The 18,308-nt window shown below is 66.1% G+C and overlaps 4 protein-coding genes across 15 annotated transcripts in view; 3 read left to right on the top strand and 1 right to left on the bottom strand.

The window, feature by feature from the left end:
• Positions 1–640, top strand: part of TTLL6 (tubulin tyrosine ligase like 6) — a 12,355-nt gene extending 11,715 nt beyond the window's left edge. For all 6 annotated transcript variants that reach the window (XM_035312181.1, XM_035312180.1, XM_035312179.1 and 3 more), the window contains 2 exons: positions 170–280; positions 360–640. In XM_035312181.1, the coding sequence (XP_035168072.1) occupies positions 170–255 (86 nt within the window). In that variant the 3' untranslated portion in view covers positions 256–280; positions 360–640. The remainder of the gene's footprint in view (positions 1–169; positions 281–359) is intronic.
• A 469-nt stretch (positions 641–1,109) lies between these two features.
• On the top strand, positions 1,110–6,864 carry VPS33B (VPS33B late endosome and lysosome associated). Its single transcript, XM_035312192.1, has 23 exons — positions 1,110–1,312; positions 1,572–1,652; positions 1,726–1,787; positions 1,994–2,043; positions 2,424–2,491; positions 2,568–2,613; positions 2,774–2,868; positions 3,269–3,373; positions 3,532–3,628; positions 3,743–3,820; positions 3,912–3,985; positions 4,145–4,231; positions 4,305–4,395; positions 4,586–4,660; positions 4,959–5,023; positions 5,109–5,163; positions 5,237–5,283; positions 5,554–5,686; positions 5,888–5,961; positions 6,180–6,281; positions 6,390–6,468; positions 6,536–6,649; positions 6,726–6,864. The coding sequence occupies exons 1-23, from the start codon at positions 1,217–1,219 to the stop codon at positions 6,803–6,805; spliced, it is 1,854 nt and encodes a 617-aa protein (XP_035168083.1). The 5' UTR covers positions 1,110–1,216; the 3' UTR covers positions 6,806–6,864.
• Positions 6,865–7,083: 219 nt separating this feature from the next.
• On the top strand, positions 7,084–14,488 carry PRC1 (protein regulator of cytokinesis 1). 7 transcript variants are annotated; one of them, XM_035312196.1, is made up of 14 exons: positions 7,084–7,228; positions 7,561–7,693; positions 7,784–7,906; positions 8,266–8,499; positions 8,580–8,750; positions 9,001–9,150; positions 9,407–9,554; positions 9,688–9,824; positions 10,071–10,166; positions 10,311–10,457; positions 10,667–10,768; positions 11,112–11,222; positions 11,665–11,850; positions 13,210–14,488. In XM_035312196.1, the coding sequence occupies exons 1-14, from the start codon at positions 7,218–7,220 to the stop codon at positions 13,285–13,287; spliced, it is 1,827 nt and encodes a 608-aa protein (XP_035168087.1). In that variant the 5' UTR covers positions 7,084–7,217; the 3' UTR covers positions 13,288–14,488. The 7 variants fall into 7 exon arrangements, with proteins under 7 accessions (XP_035168087.1, XP_035168086.1, XP_035168084.1 ...); XM_035312195.1 differs by having other exon boundaries at positions 11,662–11,850; XM_035312193.1 differs by having other exon boundaries at positions 10,667–10,777; positions 11,662–11,850.
• On the bottom strand, positions 14,462–18,265 carry RCCD1 (RCC1 domain containing 1). The gene is made up of 7 exons (XM_035312201.1): positions 18,084–18,265; positions 17,599–17,953; positions 15,637–15,758; positions 15,372–15,476; positions 15,148–15,291; positions 15,036–15,065; positions 14,462–14,862 (listed from the first exon to the last, which is right to left on the bottom strand). Exons 1-7 carry the CDS (start codon positions 18,238–18,240, stop codon positions 14,720–14,722), a joined length of 1,056 nt encoding a protein of 351 aa, XP_035168092.1. The 5' UTR covers positions 18,241–18,265; the 3' UTR covers positions 14,462–14,719.
• Between the last annotated feature and the right edge of the window lie 43 nt (positions 18,266–18,308).

Raw genomic sequence — 18,308 nt, 5'->3', positions numbered from 1 at the left:
CGGGCGGCCACGCTCCTGGCCGGGGCCCCCCGGCGGGCGGCGGTGGCGTGGCCCGGGGACCCGGAGCCGCCGGACGCGGCGCTGGAGGAGGCCGAGAGGTGCGGGGCGGCGGGACCGGGACCGGGACCGGGCCGGGGCCACGGGGGGCCGCTCACGTCTTTCCCCGCAGGGCGCGGAGGCGGCGGGCAGCGGCGCGGCTGCAGCGGCTGCGGCGGGAGCTGGGCGAGGAGCGCGGCGCCCCCGAGCGCACGCTGAGCTGGCAGGCCATGGAGCAGATGCGGTGAGCGCCGGGACCGGGGCCGGGCGGGGCGGGGCGGGGGGGGGGGGGCGGATGCCGGTGACCGTGCCCGTGCCTTCAGGTTCCTGCGGCGGGAGCTGCCCGAGGAGTGGCCGCTGGAGCGCCTGGCCGGGGGATTCGGTGTCAGCCCCGACGTGGTGCGCCGGGTGCTGCGGAGCCGGGGCTGCCCCCCGCCGCGCCGCCGCCTGCGCCAGGACGCCCGGGTGCTGCGCGCCGCCACCGCCCCGCCGCCACCGGGCCCGGCTCCGCACGGCGGCCTGGAGGTGCGCGCCCCCGACGGCTCGCTGCTGTACCGGCTGCCCCGGGCCTGGGGCCCCGGCTCGCAATAAACAGTTGAACGGGGCCGGCTCCGCCCGCTGTCTCTGTGTTCGTACTTCCCGGCGCCGCCCGCCACCCCGGGCATGGGCTCCGAGGCGGCGCCGCTGCGGGAGGCAGCTCCACGGAGGGGGACGCGGCCACGGCGCTGCCCGAGCTGGCGGCGCGGTGCGGGGCCGGGGGGCAGGAGCTGAGGGCCGGCACGGCGCTGCCCCGAGCCCGGCTGGTGCGGCTGGCCCACGAGCTGCACAACCTGAGCGGCACGGCCCGGTACCGGCACCGGCACCGCTACCGGCACCGCTACCGGCTCGGTACCCGGGGTCGGTGCCGGGCCGGGCCGGCGGAAGCGGCGGATCCGGTGCCGGGTCGGAGCAGCGCGCAGGACTGACTGCTGCCGGGGACGTGCCCGCCGCTGGGGGCGGCGCTGCGGCGGCTGCTGGGGAGCGCGGCCCGGCGGAGCCCTGAAACGGGGCGGCGATAAACGGCTCGGACCCGCCCCGCCTCCGCCTCCTGCGCCGTGCCGAGAGCCGCTTCCGCCGCGGCGGGTCCGGGCGGGGAGGACCGGGCGGGGGGGGCCGTTCCGGGGCTGGCGCCGGCCCCGCCATGGCCTCGGCCGCTCGCCGCGACGTGCCCGAGCCGCCCGACTTCGGCATCCTGAAGCGCCTGGCGCGGGACCAGCTCATCTACCTGCTGGAGCAGGTCCGGCAGGGGCGGGGGGCAGCGGGGCTGGCACCGGGACCAGGACCAGGGGGTGGCGGCAGGATCGGGGCCGGGGCCGGCAGGGGGCAGCAGTGCTGGCACTGGGACCGGAGGACGGCAGCGGGACCGGGACAGGGACCGGGACCAGTGGGCAGTGGGACTGGGACCGGGGGCACAGCACCATCCCAGCGGGCAGGGCCGAGGCCAGGACCCGGTGCAGCCCCGGGCAGCGCCCACCCAGCGCCCTGCCATCCCGCAGCTCCCTGGGAGGAAGGACCTGTTCATTGAGGCCGACCTGATGAGCCCCCTGGACCGCATCGCCAACGTCTCCATCCTGAAGGTACCGCAGGGAGGGCGGCCGGGCCCAGTGGTGCTGGTGCTCCCCGCTGACAGCCCCGCGCCTCGCCCCGCAGCAGCACGAGGTGGACAAGCTGTACAAGGTGGAGAGCCGGCCTGCCCTCAGCACCAGCGACCAGTGAGTCTGGCCCCAGGCGCGGCCCCTGCCCCGGGCAGAGCGGCAGTGAGAGGCGGAGGGGGGGTGGGTGCCTCATCCACTCACCAGCTCGGGATTTGGCTCCCCGGGCCCGGTCGGGCCTCAGCACGGAGTTGCCGCGGGGAACGGTGCCGGGGCAGGCACGGCCATGCACCCGCAGCTCTCAGCCCCTGTCGCTCTGGTCGCAGGCTCTGCTTCCTCGTCCGGCCGCGGGTGAAGACGATGAAGTACATCGCCGGTGAGTGTGGGCAGCCATCGGTCACCTGCTGGCAGCGGTGTCGCCTCTGCCCCGTGCTGAGGCTGGTGGCTGCCGCGTGCCCCCCCCCCCAGGAAGGTCAGCAGCGATGACGAGGGGCGCGTGGCGCGTCCCACGCTGTGCAGGCTGCAGTCGGTGCTGTGCACCGCCAGTACCAGGCGAGCTCCAGCAGGTCCTTCCAGCCCGCAGGCTGGCCTTCCTGGGCCGTCAGCTGGCCCCGCTCCCAGGGTTTTGCTTTCTGCCTGAGGTACTTCGGGTCCAGTGAGGAGCAGGACCCCAGAGCTTATCCTACAAGGGGATTGTGCCCGTTCGGGGTGGTGGGCAGTCTCTGTCCGTGGGGGCTGCAAGTGTTCTGTCTGCAGATATTGTCAACGCTGACAAGATGTCAGGCCGGAGCCGCAAGTACAAGATCATCTTCAGCCCCCAGAAGGTCAGTGGCTGCTGCTTCTGCCAGCACCCCACTGCTCTGTGCCTGTCCAGCCCTTTGGTTTCCTCCTGTCTTGCAGTTCTATGCCTGTGAGATGGTGCTGGAGGAAGAGGGCGTCTATGGCGGTGAGTGGGACCGTGGTGCCTGCTGCCCCCTGCCCCGAGGGCTGGTTGGTGGCAGCTCTGACACTGCAGCACCCCAGGGGAACCCCAGTGCGGGCATCCCAGGCTGGCGGGGCCTGGAGCCTGGCTGGGTGACTGTTGCCTTTCCCTGTCCCGCACTCAGATGTCACCTGCGATGAGTGGTCCTTCTACCTGCTCCCCCTGGATGAAGACATCATCAGCATGGAGCTGCCTGAGTTCTTTCGCGACTACTTCTTGGTCAGTAGGACAATCCTGCCGGGATGCCGCCCTGCAGGATGGCAGCCTTCCCGCGCTCACCTGTTGGGCCCAGGACAAAAGCTTTGTTCGGGGAGTTGATGCGTGATGTCCTGCTCAGTCCTCTCAGCCCCTCGCTGCAGGACTCTGCTGTCCTGGGGTGGATTTTGCCTGGGGAGCTGCTCAGATGGGCTGCGGTGCCTCCACTTCTCCGCACACAGCTCCCCTGCCCTGGCCCCTCCAGTCCTCCCTGGGTGGCTCTGGGCACCTGGCGTGTTCCCGTGTGTGTGGAGCGGGACCGAGCCCACGGCTCCCCCAGCCCCAGCCCGGCTCCCAGTGCACGCAGGCATTTCCAACCCGGCCTGCCCAGAGCCGCTCCCCAATGCTCCTGTGCTCCCTGCAGGAGGGAGATCACCGCTGGATGAACTCGGTTGCTCGAGCCCTGCAGCTGCTGAACTCCCTGTACGGGCCGTTCAGCAGGGCCTATGGGATCGGGAGGTGCGCCAAGGTGGGTGCAGCCGCAGGGCTCACGCCGCCCCGGCCGGAGGTGCCCACTGTGCGCCCCAGGGGGGCTGCGTTGGCACCAGCCCCTGCTGCCCGCTGCGGACCTCAGCAGGAGCAGGGAGCGGCTCTGCCACAGGCACTGGCGCGCTTTTCCCCTTGCAGATGTGCTATGAGCTGTGGCGGGACCTGGAGGAGGAGAGCGAGGGCGACAGCCAGGGCAGGAATCCGGAGATCGGGAACATCTTCCTCATGGACAGAGGTGGGGGCTGCGTCAGGGTGGAGCGAGGAGCGGCGGGGCCAGGGCCTGGCAGGGGGGCGGTTTGGGGCATGCGGGGCAGCAGGCAGCCCGGGCAGCGGCCGGTTCTCGTTGCAGACACGGACTATGTCACGGCGCTGTGCTCCCAGATGGTGTACGAGGGGCTGGTGGACGACACCTTCCGCATCAAGTGCGGTAGGTCGCAGGGCAGCGGTGGGCTGACGTGGGGCCATCCTATTATTGGGATCCAGTCTGTGATCCCATTACTCTTCATCCTTCTCTGCAGGCAGTGTGGATTTTGGGCCAGAAGTCACCTCCTCTGACAAGAGCATTAAGGTGCTGCTCAATGCCCAGGATAAAGTGAGTCCTGCCCACGTGCCGTGGCAGTCCTGGGACACGGCGGCGCTCTGTGGGGCACCAGGCGGGGGCTGAGCAGGGAATGGCCAGGAGCCACTGGGCCTGGGGGTGCAGGTTGTGACAGGCCGGGTGTGGAGACAGAAGCTGCGCTGCTCTCTGCAGGTCTTCAGCCAGATACGGAACGAGCACTTCTCCAGCGTGTTTGGCTTCCTGAGCCAAAAGTCGCGCAACCTGCAGGCACAGTACGACGTGAGTACCGACCGGGCACCCGCGGTGCCTCCCTCCGCAGCCGCCTCACTGCCCCGATGCTCTTCCTCTGCAGCGGCGCCGTGGCATGGACATCAAGCAGATGAAGAACTTTGTCTCCCAGGAACTGAAGGGACTAAAACAAGAGCATCGTCTGCTGAGCCTGCGTAGGTGCCGGGGCGGGGGCAGCGGGGGGGTTTGCACGGCGCTGCCAGCCCGCGGGAGGGGCAGAGGGTCTGAGCAGCGGGCAGGCAGCAGGGGCCGTTGGTGCATGTGGAAGCCTACAGTGGGGCTCGGGGGACGAGCTGTATGCGGAGCCCGTTACACCTCCAAAGTGGAAAACTCTTGGCTGTGCAGATATTGGTGCCTGCGAGTCCATCATGAAAAAGAAAACCAAGCAGGACTTCCAGGAGATGATCAAGGCTGAGCACTGTGAGCATGGTTCCATGTTTGTCACCCCCTGGCTCCCCCAGCCTCATTGCCCCACGTCTGGGCTCTCACAGCCTGGCTGCCCCTTACAGACTGTTAGTGTTGGGGTGGGTTTTGAGGCCTTAAGCAGGGACAAGCCACATCCTTGCAGGGCTGACATGTGGCCGGGCAGGCGGCCCAGCCTCACAAGCCTTCCCCTCCCCATGGGGTTCAGGTAGGGAGGCTGAGCTGAGACTACCTCAGCTAGCTGGTGAGAGCCCCGGCAATGGGTGAAGTGACTCTGCCTCTGCCCCCGCCACAGCTCTGCTGGAGGGTTTCGACATCCGAGAGAGCACCAGCTTCATCGAGGAGCACATCGACCGGCAGGTGAGAGCCGTGCTGTGCTGTGGGGCAGGCCGTGCCCGGGGACACACAGGGGCTGGCAGCCCGCTCACCGCCTGCTCCCGCGTAGGTGTCCCCCATCGAGAGCCTGCGCCTCATGTGCCTGCTGTCCATCACGGAGAACGGTGAGGGGGCTGGCAGCGCCAGGCAGGGGCAGTGCCATGAGCCTGGGCTCAGCTCACGGCAGCGTCCCCACAGGTCTCAACCCCAAAGACTACCGCTCCCTGAAGACCCAGTACCTGCAGGTGAGCCTGCCTGGGGGCCCGTCGCAGGGTGAGCACAGGACGGGGCACCCCTGCCTGCCTGCTGCTCACCATGGGCACCACGCTGCGGCACTCCCCGGGGATGTGCCGGCTGGCTGCAGGGGTTGCTGTGAGCCATGGGCTCTGCCTGCCCTACAGGGTGCCCTATGCGGCCTCCCGGGGCTCTTGCCCGTCCCTGCGGAGGTGGCACATTGCTGCCATGCATGTGCTGGCAGCCGGGGCTCCGTGCTGATCCCATCGACTCCTCCCCAGAGCTACGGGCCCGAGCACTTGCTGACCTTCCACAACCTCAAGCGCATCGGGCTGCTGACTGAGCAGGCGGCTGGGGAGACCCTGACGGCTGTGGAGAGCAGAGTCAGCAAGCTGGTGACAGACCGAGCTGCTGGTGAGAGCTGGCAACGCGGGGAGCCATGGGGCAGGGCAGCCCGCTGCAGGGAGCTGCCAGGCTGGGGGCAGCCCCGGGGCTGGTGCTGGCTCTGCTGCCCCTTCTCTGCTGGAGCCTGGTGCCTGCACAGCTGCCAGGCCCCAGCTGGCAGCTGCTGTGACACATCCTGGGGCTCTGAACTGGTTGCGTCTTCTTTTCCAGGAAAGATCACAGATGCGTTTAATTCCTTGGCCAGGAAGAGCAATTTTCGAGCCATAAGCAAGAAGCTGGGCTTGGTACATCCTCGGGGGGCTGCTGGGCTGCTGCTCTGCCCGCTGCTGGCCGGAGAGCTGCGGCCAGCCTGTGCCCTGGCCTGGCCCCAGAGCTCCGCACCGCTGGCTGCACGGGAGCGGGGCTGCTGCTGGGTGCCCGGCTCGCCTCGCCTGCTGCAGCCCTGCTGCAAGGGCAGGGCCGTGCCTGGTGCGGGGCGTGATGCAGCGACCACCCTCTGCAGATCCCCCGGCTGGACGGCGAGTACGACCTGAAAATGCCTCGGGACATGGCCTACGTCTTCAGCGGAGCCTACACCCCGCTGAGCTGCAAGATCATCGAGCAGGTGGGCCCGGGGCCGGGCGGGAAGGCACCGCGCCCCCGACGGCACCCCCGCTGCCCCTCGGGGCCGCGCCCGCTCACGGCACCCCCTGAGCCCGCTCCCCGCCGGCAGGTGCTGGAGCGGCGGGGCTGGCAGGGCCTGGAGGAGGTGCTGCGGCTGCTCAACGGCACCGAGTTCTCGGAGGCAGGTAGTGCGGGAGGGGGGCGGCGGGGCAGGGGGGCGGGGGACCGGCACCGCGCTCCCTCCGTGCCTTGCAGGCGCCGCCGAGGCCAGCCCGGGCCGGGACTCGCAGCGCACCGTGCTGGCCGTGTTCCTGGGCGGCTGCACCTGCTCCGAGATGGCGGCGCTGCGCTTCCTGGGCCGGGAGAGAGGTACGGGGGGGGCACCGGGGGAACGGGGCCGGGGCACGGGGCCGGGACTGAGCCCGGTGCCGCCGTGTCCCCGCAGGGTGCCGCTTCATCTTCCTCACCACGGCCGTGACCAGCAGCGGCCGCCTCATGGAGGCCATGGCGGAGACCCGCGCGTGACGCCGCCCCCCTCCTCCCCCCCCCTCAATAAACCGCGTCCGTGCCCGCCCCTCCCCCCCGCCTCCTGCTGCCTCCGCGCGGGCGCATGCGCGGTGACGCTCGGGCGCCGCCCGGAGCCGGGAGGGCCGCGGGGCGCGTGCGCACCGAGCGCCGCCGGTTGGGGTCACGTGGTGGCCGTAGAGCCCCCGGGGAGCGGCGTCCCGCGAGAGCCGCCGGAGCCGATCTCGCTTGCGATTGGGCGGCAGCCGCGGCGGCTTCTCGCCGCCATTGGCCGGCGGCCGGCTTGGGGCGGGCCCGGGCGGCGGTTGAGGGCGGGGCCCGGCGTGACGCGGTCGCGGTGCGGCAGCCAATCAGCGCCGCCGGGACGGCAGTTTGAATCCGGCACGGGCGGGCGGCGGCGCGGGGAGCAGCCATGAGGAAGAGGTGGGGGACCGGGGGCGGCGGGGCGGGGGGCACCGGCACGAGTGGGGGGACTAGGGGGGACCGGCCCGGGGGCACCGGCACTAGGGTGGGGGGATCGGACTGGGGGCGGCAGGGGAGGGACCGGGTCCGAGACCGGGACCGAGGGGTGCGGCGGGACCGGAGCGGGCTGGGACCGGGGACGGCGGCACCGGGACCGGAGGGTGGCGGTGGGGGCGACCGGGACCGGGACGGGACCGGGGAGCAGTAGGGGTGCCGGGTCGGTGCCGTGGTGCCGGTGCCCGGCCGCAGCCGCTGATGCCCGGCGGGGCGCGGTGCCGGTGCGGTGCCCGCAGCGAGGTGCTGGCGGCCGAGGCCGTGTCGTGCCTGAACCGCGCGCTGGCGGCGCTGCGGGACATCTGGGAGGAGATCGGCATCTCCGAGGAGCAGCGCCTCGAGCGCACCGACGTCGTCAAGAAGCACATCAAGGTGAGAGCCCGCACCCCGGGCACGTCGCTGCCCGGTGCTGCCCGGTGCCCCCCCGGTGCCCGCCTCTCACGGCGCCTGTGCCGCACGCAGAGCCTGCTGGACATGATGGTGGCGGAGGAGGAGAGCCTGAAGGAGCGGCTCCTGAAGAGCATCGCCCTGTGCCGCAAGGAGCTGGACTCCCTCTGCCGGGAGCTGCACCTGGACCCCTTCGAGGTAGGCACCGCGCTGCCCAGCCCGCGGGCTGCTCTGGGCCAGAGGCTTCTGCTGCCTGGGCTTGAGCCGGGGTCCTAAAGGGGCCTGAGCTTACAAGGCAAACGCCTCTAAAACCCCTGCAAAGCTCGGTGGAGCCAAAGGCCGGGTGGCTCCTTGCAGCTCCGGTGCTGGGACATGGCTGTGAGGAGGCCAGCTGCCTCGTAGTGCCTTGTTTTGAGTGTTGCTGCTGCATTTGCACCTCCCTGGGGAACTTGGCTTAGAACTAGGGCCTGTGTTCCTCGCTATATGTTTAAGAAGTCCTGTGTATGACTCAGGTCTACAAGAACTGTGAAGGAGAGTTGCTTTCTGGTGTCTCCTAGGCAGAGGAGGAAAGCACCATCCTGCAGATGGAGAAGGATTTACGCACCCGTGTGGAAGTGATGCTAAAACAGAAGAGGGACAGGAAGCAGGAGCTGAAAGCTCTGCAAGAACAAGACCGAGACCTGTGCGACATCCTCTGCACGTCCCCATTTGGCATTGACAGCAATGCCGTGCCCAGCCTGGAGGAGCTGGACCGCTACCGGCGCCACTTGGCCTCCCTGAGCGCTGAGAAGGTGAGTGGAGAGCGGGCGAGGTCTCCCTGAGGGCGTGGGGATGGTGCCCGCGGGCTTCTCACGGGGCTCGTCACCTCCAGGAGCGAAGGCGAGAGGAGTTTGTCAGTATCAAGCGGCAAGTCATCCTCTGCATGGAGGAGCTGGACCACACTCCGGACACGAGCTTTGAGCGGGATGTGGTGTGTGAGGATGAGGAAGCCTTCTGCTTGTCCACAGACAACATTGCTGCCCTGCAGAACCTGCTGCAGCAGGTACGTGGGCACGCGGAGGCAGCGTTGCTGGGATCCATGGGGCCGTGGAGGCAGCCTGGCAGCAGCTGGCAGCGTGATGTAAAGCGTGGCTGCTCTGTGTCTAGTAACCGTGTTAGAACCTCCCGTTAGGAGCTCTTGCGTGGAGATGAGGGAGGATGAATGGGCTGTTCTGCTACCTGCAGCAGAGCAAACAGCCTACTTGCGTTAGCATCAGGCCGTTCTGGTGCTCACCCCGCTCTCCCCCTTGCAGCTGGAAGCCCGGCGGTCCCTGAACGAAGCCGTGTGCGTGGAGCTGCGATCCAGAATCGCTGCGCTTTGGGAAAGGCTGCAGGTGCCTGTGGAGGAGAGAGAGTCCTTTGCAGTGCACATGACTGGATCCAGAGCCAAAACCAGGAAAGCTGTAAGGACTGTCCTGCTGTCTTCGGAGCGGGGAGGGTGGGGAGCAGCAGCTCTGGGTCGCACGCTGGTTTGCTCAGTCGGAGTGCAGGAGCAGCTTCCAGCAGTCGGTGTGCTGTGAGCAGGCCAAAGAGTGCCTTCACAGGTGGAGGAGCTGGGAGCTGGTGCTGGTGACTGGCTTGTTAGAAGTCAGCTTACACAGAACACAAATTCGTCTCTGCTTTTGCTGCCTTCTGAGTCTGCTCTGATCTCATTGGCAGCTGCAGTTAGAAGTGGACCGTCTGGAGGAACTGAAGCTGCAGAACATGAAGTCTGTGATCCAGGCAATCCGGGTAGAGCTGGCCGAGTACTGGGATAAATGCTTCTACAGCCAGGAGCAGAGAGAAGCTTTCAGCCCCTATTATGATGGTGGGTGCTGGCCCTCTGAGTCCCCCGGCGGAGCTGCAGGCTGTCTGCCAGCAGACCAGCTGCAGAGAAGCACTGCTGGATGTGGTGCCAGGGACCCTGGCTGCCTCCTGGACAGGCTGTTGTATCTCTCCAGATGACTATACAGAGACCCTGCTCCAGCTCCACGATGCTGAGGTGGGGAAGGTGAAAAACTACTACGAAACACACAAGGAGCTGTTTGAAGCTGTCCAGAAATGGGAGGAGAACTGGAAGCTGTTCCTGGAGCTAGAGGTATTGCTCAGGCAGTGCTGGGTCTCTGGTCCCTGTAGGCCTCTGCTCTGGTGTGCAGTGTCCTTGAGAGACCAGGGAGGCAGAGGGGGAACCCTAGCAGGTTGGTGAGGGGATGGGGTGCTGTGTCTAGAGCACCAGGATGACTTGTGGTGAAGAGCTTGCTGTGCAGGGCTGCGCTGCAGGGATGGCCGGGCAGTGAGCCTGGGCTCTGTCTGCTTCTCTCCCTACCTCCTTTTTCTATGCTAGAGGAAAACAACTGACCCCAACCGCTTTGCCAACCGTGGGGGGAGCCTGCTGAGAGAAGAGAAGCAGAGAGCAAAGCTGCAGAAGATACTTTCCAAGGTAAGTTCAGACCTGGAGGAGGAGAAAAAGCTGTAGTTCTGGATAGATGCACGTAGCAGTGACCAAGGAGAAGCAGAGCGCTTAGAGCCAGCAAGGAGTATCTTGGAGGGCAGCCTCCCTACATGGCCCTTGTGTCCTCATCAGCTGCAGGAGGAGCTGGAGAGCAGGGTCCAGGCCTGGGAGCAGGAGCATGAGGATGCTTTCCTGGTGAAGGGGCAGCAATTCATGGAGTACGTGACGGAGCAGTGGCAGCTGTACCGCATGGAGAAAGAGAAGGAGAAACAGGAGCGGGTGAGTGCGGAGCCGAATGTCCTCTCCTGGCCTTGAGGAGCTTCTTCTGGCACCAGGCTGTTGGCAGCCCAGTCCTCCTCAGGGGGGAGAACTGCCCCAGCCCTGGGCTCCCCTTCTGCTGCTGGCAGCTCCCTAGGGGGGCGAGGAGCAGCTCCCCGCTGCTCCTCTGCTCCTCTGCTCGGGTTGGTGAGCGCAGATCTCTCACGCAGCACCTGAAGAAAAGCCGCCAGATTGAGGCAGAGATGATGTATGGGAGCACCCCACGGACACCCATCAAGCGTCGAGTGCTCGCCCCACACACGCCTGGCAAAGTAAGGAAGGTAAACTGTCCATGCCGGGCAGAGTGCTTGGCTGGGACCCTGCCAGGACTTGAGTGCTGGCACTACGTAGTGCTCGGAGCACTTGGTGCTTAGAGCCCCACCTCTGGGTTCAGTCTCACAAAGGTGCCAGAAGGGCTCAGGGGTATTGCAGCAGTGTAAGGGAACCAGGAATGGGGGCCAGGCTGCAGGCACCTCTGTTCTCCTTGGGGACAGTGGGACTTGTGGTGCCCTGGAGCTGGCGGGCCCCGTGCAGCTGGTGTTTCCATAGTGGTTTTCCTGGTTTGGCACAGCCCCGGCTTCCTCCCCATGCACCTTGTGCTCTGCTTTCCCCCAGCTCAATGGCACTTCCATCTCCAGCGCCACCCCCAACAGCACTGTTCGTTCGGCCTTCGGGGCAACTCTCTTCCACTCACCGACATCTCGGCTGCCGCCCTCTGGAGGGAAGGTGAGGGCCCTTCTGGGGCGTTCCTGCCCGCAGGGGGGGCTCAGGAGCCCTGCCTTGCTGTGCTATTTCACCTGCCTCCCCTGCCAAGCTCCGGGGGCATAAAGGCTGCTCTCTGGTCCCAGCCTGCCCTGCTGGGCAGCTGCACGGCTGGTGGGATGTCTGTGGGACCAGCACAGCCTGGGGGGAAAGGAGGGTGGGCAGCATTCAGGAGAACTCCTCCAGCTCAGATTTCTGGGGGGTGTCTGGGCCAAGCCTGAAGCTTGGAGGGGGGGGGGGGTCTTCATTACCTGACCTGTGTGTCCTGGGTCAGAATTGAGCCCCAGACCACGAAAGGTTCCTGGAGGCTGGAGTTCCTCTGGTACTGCAGAGCAGCAAGGCTAGCACAGGCTTCCTAGCTCCCCTCAGTTCATGCCTCCTGTCTGCCTGTCGTCCCTTCCTGCAGCTTGCTCAGGCTCGGACCCCCAGCCGTGTGGCTGTGAAGCCCCCCCGGCCCGGACACAGGGAGCGGAACAAGGAGAACGTGTCGCAGCTGAACGGAACCACCCTGAGCGGTGGGTGCACCCCCACAGCCCCTGCCCAGCGTAACTACAGCGTTAATTCTGTTGCCAGCACCTATTCTGAGTTTGCGGTAATTCACCTCTTCTAAACCCGCCTCCCCCCGGGCCGCGCGGGGGGCCTGCGCCCCCTCCCACAGCACCCCCAGGCCCCCGCCGCGCGCAGCCCCGCGGGCGCCCTGCGCAGAGCGCCTGCTCCTGCCAGCACCCACGGCACCGAGTGGTGGCTGCACGGCACGAACCTAACGCCGAGGTCTGGGCGCTGAGGCCAAGCACCGCCCGCGTCTCGCGTGGCCCCGAGCAGCCCCGTGGGGAACAGATGGAAACGAGAGGAGTTCTGCTGCCCAGGGCAGCCCCCGACCCCCTGCAGGAGCCAAGCCCTGCCTGTGGTCTCCTGGCACAGCCCTGCTAGGAGCTGCTCTCTGGAGCTGGGCCTGTTCCCAGCTGCTTGAGCAAAGTACTGAGCCCCGGGGTTTGCAGTTTCCTAGGCAGCACAGGGCCCGGGCAGCTGGCAGCAGCAGCGCTCTGTCACTGTCCTAACCTGGTTGTTGGGAGAAAGGCGGGAGGGTCCTGCTTGCCCCTGGGATCCTTTTCCCGCTGCCTGCGTGGCCTCAGCCCCTGCATGCTCGCACTGGACTCGGCTTGCTGTGCCCCCTGAGCTCAGCCTCCCGAGGGACCCCGCCTTGTCCCACTGCATGCTGGCCTGAGGTGTGCTGGGGGAGTGGAGTCAGGGAGCTCCCCAGGGGAGTTTGGCTGCAGGGGGGTCGGTCTCTGCTGGTGGACAGAGCTTTGCTGGCTGGAGGCCTCTGCTCTTCCCTTAGACCTCCCCGAGCCCAGGCTTTAACCTCTCCTGATGCTGCAGCCAGGAGCATCCCTTCCTGCTGGCAGCAGAGCCAGCGCCGGGGCTTCCCTGGCATCAGGCCCCAATCCTGTGCTTGTGGCAGCCTGCGGGGAGGGAGGGTGCTGGCTGCTGGTCCCGCTGTGCTCGGCAGTGTTCCCTTCCTGCAGCTCTTGCACACGCTGTTCCCATGCTTGCACCCTGCCTCTGCTCCTTCCCTGCAGCCCGTGGGCCAGCCTGCTCGCTCGCTCTCCTGCCCATCTGGAAGTGCTTCCCAGGACAGGCGGCGAGCTGCCAGCTGCAGGAGGGAGGGATTGGGGTTCCCGGCCAAGGGCTGTTGGGGCAGCAGGTACTCTTGCTCCTGGGAGCCTCGGGGATCTTTCCCGGCTACTGAGAGCAAGTGCTTTGCTGCCCTCTCCTGAAGCAAGGGGGGTGTTGGCTGCTGTGCCTGCCCCACAGCCAGCACGTCGCGGCGTGGCCTGCCCTCCTTGCTGGCCTGAAGCCGCTGCCCCAGAGCACCAGCACCGCCTGCGGCCCCCAGCACAGCTTCTTCTGCAGCCCCTCACCCCCCATCTCCTGCTTCTTGTGTCCACAGCGCGAACTTTCAAAGGCTTCCAGGTGTGACACCAGCTCCCGCGTCCTGAACTCCACCACCACCAACGCCTACTGCTGAGGCGCTGCCCCAGGCTCTGGCCCTGCGGAGTCGTAGTGAGTTCCTGTTCTGGGGGAGCGCTTCCGCAGCTCCCGCTGCGCCCAGCCTGGAGCAGGCCGTGCCCTAGGGCTGGCTTTTAGCTAGGTCCCAGCATTAGTCTGGCCAGCCCGCCTCTGCGGGTGGGGGCGTTCCTGCCTGTGGGGGCAGGGGAAGGAAAAGGACACTTTTAACATTTTGCTTTTATTTGGGGAATTCTTGTGACTATTTGTGATTAAAGATTGAGAACAAACTTGGGGTAGCATAGCAGCGGGTGGTGGCTTCTGCGGGAGCCTGGCTGGGCAGTGGTGTGAGGTGGCAGGGCTCTGCCTTGCTGAGTGTGCTGTGGGACAGACAGGACCTAGTGCAGAGAGCTGGCCTTGGTGCCTCTTACCAAAGGCTTTTTTTTTTGTTTGTTTTTAAACTTTCCATATTGCTGTAGGCATTATCTACCAGGCTCTTCCTTAACAGCACAGCAGGCATGCTTTAGCTAGGGCTTGCTTTAGCTGAGGCTCCTCTAAGCAGCCTCCCTGGGCCCCAGAGGACTGGGCTCATGCTGCTGCTGCAGCCTGGGCTTGTGGCTAAGGGTCTCCCCGCCCCCCCCCCATGCAGGGGACTGCAGCTGCCCCCCAGAGAGCTCAGGTGGCCAATTCCCCTGTCCTCTGCTCATCCCTGAGCCCCCGGTGAGGGGCTGCCTGTCCCCCCGCACGTGCACCCCAGCGCCTGCCTGCCGTTTCTCGCCCCCTGCTCAGGGGAGAACAGCGCATGCTTTGGTGGTAGGACATGCTGGTGGGGGCCCATTTGCACCTTTTGTTAATGAAGCTCTGTGTGTACGCATCTGTCCCTGATCAGAACTAATTTGCACCTTGTTATCACTACACTCCCCCACTTGCTGTTATTTATTCCCCAGGTTCTGTTCCCTTGCTCTGTAACTCTGTATATACTGTTTATGGGAATAATGCATACACGTTGTATATAGCCCCTGCTGTTTGTGTGTTTGTGGGGGTGACCAAAGGCTCCTCGGGTGTGACCGTAGAGGCTGTGAGGGGGAGAGGGTTCAGCCCCTGTTTTCTTCCTTCAAACCCTGCCTGGGCCCATAGGGGCTGGAGCAGCTGGGAACCTGTATCTATCTGTATGCAACATAAAGCACTACCGCAGCTGTTACAAAAAGAGGAGATTTAATAAATCCATGTAGTCCTGCTCTGTCTTCATCACTAGTGCAACCGCAGCCCCAGCTGCCTGAGGCAGCAGCATAGCTCCTGGGCCTGAGCTGGGGTGCCGGTGGGGGAATCCCCCCTGTGGTGTCTGCCCAGCCTCTGCCTGACCTCCAAGGGCCGAGGGCTGCTCTGGGGGCAGGAGCGGAGCTTTCCTGTGTCTCCCTTTGCTCCATGCCCACAGCAATGGTTGTGGGATGGCCTCACTGCTCCAGGACGCACACGTAGGTGTTCCAGGGCCCGCACACCACCTCCTGGGCCCGCAGCCCCTCTGCCACCAGGTGCTCCACGCGCCGGGGCCGGTCAGAGCTGGTGCGGTCCCCATGGCCCAGCTGCCCGTATTTACCTGCAGACACAGCAGAGTGACAGGGCTCCGGCCCTGCCTGCAGGAGGGATTTCATCCCCTGGGCAGGAATGAAAGGGGGAGCACTCCAAATAAACCATTAACAGCCAGCAAACAAAGCAGCAAAACAACCACCAGGACAAGCTATGCCAGCACGGAGCAAAAGCCTCGCTTACCCCAGCCCCAGGTGTAGAGCTCCCCGTCTCCTGCAACCAGGACAGCGCCCATCAGCCGGCATCTCCCCCGGCACAGGGGCTGCCAGCCCCCCACCGCCCGCCGGGCACTCACGTGTGACTGCAGCCGTGTGCCGGGACCCGCAGCTGATGGCACCAACCTCCACATCCTGGGGCAGGTCCAGCAGGGCTGGGAACGCCTGGATGGAAATGAACGCGGCGCCCGGCTGCTCCTGGGGGGGCGGCGGCGCCACAGCCCCTGAGAACAGCAGTGCTCAGCCCTGGCTGTGCCATCCCATGGGTCGGGCACGGCATCGCTGCACCCAGCAGCATCCTCACCTGCGCCTGCATCCTCATCCTGCTCCTGCTCTTCTACCACTGCTTTGGAGGGCAGCGCCAGCTGGCCCGACTCGTTCCAGCCCCACATGTAGAGGTCCCCCCCCTCTGCAGAGGACACACAGGGCAGCCCCGGTCAGGGCACAGCTCGGACCCTGCGCCCCTGCAGCAGCGACCGGGTGCTTGAGGGCACCAGCACCGGCCTTGCCCGGGACGACATGGGGCAGCTGGCCCTGCACTGCCAGCACCACCACCCCCTGCCCCTCACCGCTAATGCTGGCCGAGTGCCACCCGCCCGCCGCCACCGCCCGCATGGGCACACCGGCCAGGGCCTCCACCAGCCGCGGCTGCTGCTCCGACTCCAGGCCCCCGTGGCCGAGCTGCCCATGCCTGTGGGGAGATGTACATGGACAGACGGACGGGCACCTCCTGCACCCGGTGCTCACGGTCCCAATACCCCCTGGCCTCCTGCCGCCCCCCGGCTGTGCGGCAGCACGAGGGCTGCGGCAGGCAGCGAAGGCGCTGGGAGGCTGGGGCGCAGCGTGGTGCGGCTGCTGGTGGTACGCAGCTCAGGCTGGGGCTGCATGGTGCAATAATTACGTGCAAGGGTATGACGCATGGCACAACCTTAATATAATGAACGTGTTTACGCGTTAGGCCCCTGATCCTATCATTTATGCCTGAGCTGATTTGCATTTCAGGAACTTACTTTACCTGCAAGGCTGCAGGTGCCCAGCAGAGGCTGGCGCAGCAGGGTTTGCACCAGCAGGGAAAGGAGGGGGGGCACTGCTGGAGAGCTGAGGGCTGCTTTAAGCAAGCGTCCCTGAAGGCTGGAGGGCCCAGTGACTAACAACTGTGGCCTTATTCAGCATAGCTGTAACACTGAAGGAAGAGGCACAAAGTAGTACGAGAGGCTTCTCATATTTTTCTAGTAACCAAAGCCTAACCCTGGCATTTAGTTTCTGCAAAAAGCTAATCCTGAAATACACAACAGTACGTGAGGTGTGTAAACCTTTCCTTTAAAGGTAAAGAAAGAAGGAAAGACCAATGGTAATATCTGTAAATGTAACAACAGCTGATTTAATTCTATGTTTGCTATGACGACCAGCTGTCCATGACGACAGCCCCCAAACACCAATGAACTGAGGATGGGAAAGAAAATGCACCCGAGCAGATCAGAAATACCAAGGGAGGAAGACACTATAGTTTGCCCAGCTCTGCTATTAAAAATAATCTTAATTGGCTTTGCTTCACATAAGCAGCAAGGAGATCACTCAATTATCCCTTCTACCTTATAACAATCTGTACTTGGCAATTAACTTGGTAAGGGCAGATCGTACCCTGACACCCAGACCCCGCAGCCGTGCTGGTAACGTCTGCTCAGGGCTGGGGGCGCACGGCAGCAAGCATGGGGCTGGCAGCGTGACCCCAGGGCCACCCGTGTGGTTGGACTCAGCTTGGGGACAGACCCCGGGGACAGACCCAGGTGCTGCCTGTGGTATACCCCTGCACAGTCAGGGTGAGACCAGTGCCCACAGGGACTTTCAGAGAGTCCTGTAAGGCTGGGGTGATGTTACAGCATCAGCAACAACACACCAGGCCGAGACTGCCCGGGCAATAGCATGGGAAACACCAAATTTGGGTACAAGTAGCAAAAACAGTACCAACAAGGAAAAGTACTGAGGACAACCCGCTGGTTCCCCACTGCACCTGAGGCCTGAAGGCACAGCCTGGGAATGCCACCCAATGCCTCTGTCCCAGCTGCATCCCCAGGCGCTTCCCCACTGCCAGCCCTAACGTGGGGCAGTGAGGGAAGGTAATGGGACAGCCTCTGCCCCGATCCCGAGCAGCACAGGAGGGCAGGGGGCAGCTCACAGGGCTGTTGCTCAGTGTCAGTTGCACATAATCAAGAACCAAGACTCCAGAGTCAATTGTAGCACAGTATTTATGTGCAGCAGCATGACGAACAGGCCTTGAAGCGCTGACGGGTGTGTGCTGGTCACTCGGCTTGCTGACCACGCAGTGCTTTACCATTTTAGCGTGCTGAATAACTGCGCGACACCAGAGCCCCAAACCGGCTCTGCCTCAACCCTGCGTGCTAACAGCTGAGGGCACCCCCCCCCCACCACCCCAGCATCCTCTCACCTGCATCCCGGCCACCGGCGCCCCCCTGCACCCCTGACCCCAGCGCCCCCCGCCGAGCCCGGTGCTGCCCGGCCCCGCCGCTCACCTGCCGCCGCCCCAGCCGTAGATCTCGCCGGCGGCCCCGAGCGCCAGGACGTGCTCGTGGCCCAGGGCCAGGGCCCGGAGCGGCGGCACGGCGGGCAGCTCGGTGAAGAAGGGAGGCCGGGGCGCCGCAAAGCCGCCGGGCAGCAGCGGCAGCGGGGGGCGGCGGGGCTCCGGCGGTAGGGCCCGGCGCCAGGCGGGGGCTCCCCGCAGCTCCCCCCGCAGCGCCGCCGCCCGGGGCCAGGCCTCAGCCGCCGCCTCCCGCAGCAGCAGCACGTGTGTCTCGGACGGCAGCGCCTCCGCGCACCCCGCCGGCAGCCGCCGCCGCAGCCCCGCGCCGCGCACCTCCAGCCCCGCGCCTGCGGGAGCGGCAGCGGCTCAGCGCCCGGCGGGGCTCTGGGGGGGGGGGAGGCCGGGGTCCCGGAGGGGCTGCGGGGAGCCGGGCGCCCGGCAGCACCCCCGGGCCAGGCGCCCTCGGGGGCCGCTCACCGGTATCCAGCACGGCGTAGCTCCAGGCGGGCCACACGCGGCGGATCCCCTCGGGACCCGACTCCAGGCGGCGCGGCCCCGGCCCGGGGGACGGCTCCCCCGCCGCCTCCTCGGCGCTGAAGCCGAACACGAGCCAGGCGCGGCGCGGGGCCGCCATGGCGGGGCGGGGAGGGACGGGCAGGGCCGGGCAGCACCGGGTCCGCCCCTTGGGGAGGGCGCAGAGAG

This window comes from Oxyura jamaicensis (genome assembly GCF_011077185.1).
Source record: "Oxyura jamaicensis isolate SHBP4307 breed ruddy duck chromosome 10 unlocalized genomic scaffold, BPBGC_Ojam_1.0 oxy10_random_OJ61, whole genome shotgun sequence".
NCBI classification, from domain to species: Eukaryota; Metazoa; Chordata; class Aves; order Anseriformes; family Anatidae; genus Oxyura; species Oxyura jamaicensis.
Note: the sequence above shows the minus strand (reverse complement) of the source record. Positions and strands in the feature narration are given on the sequence as shown.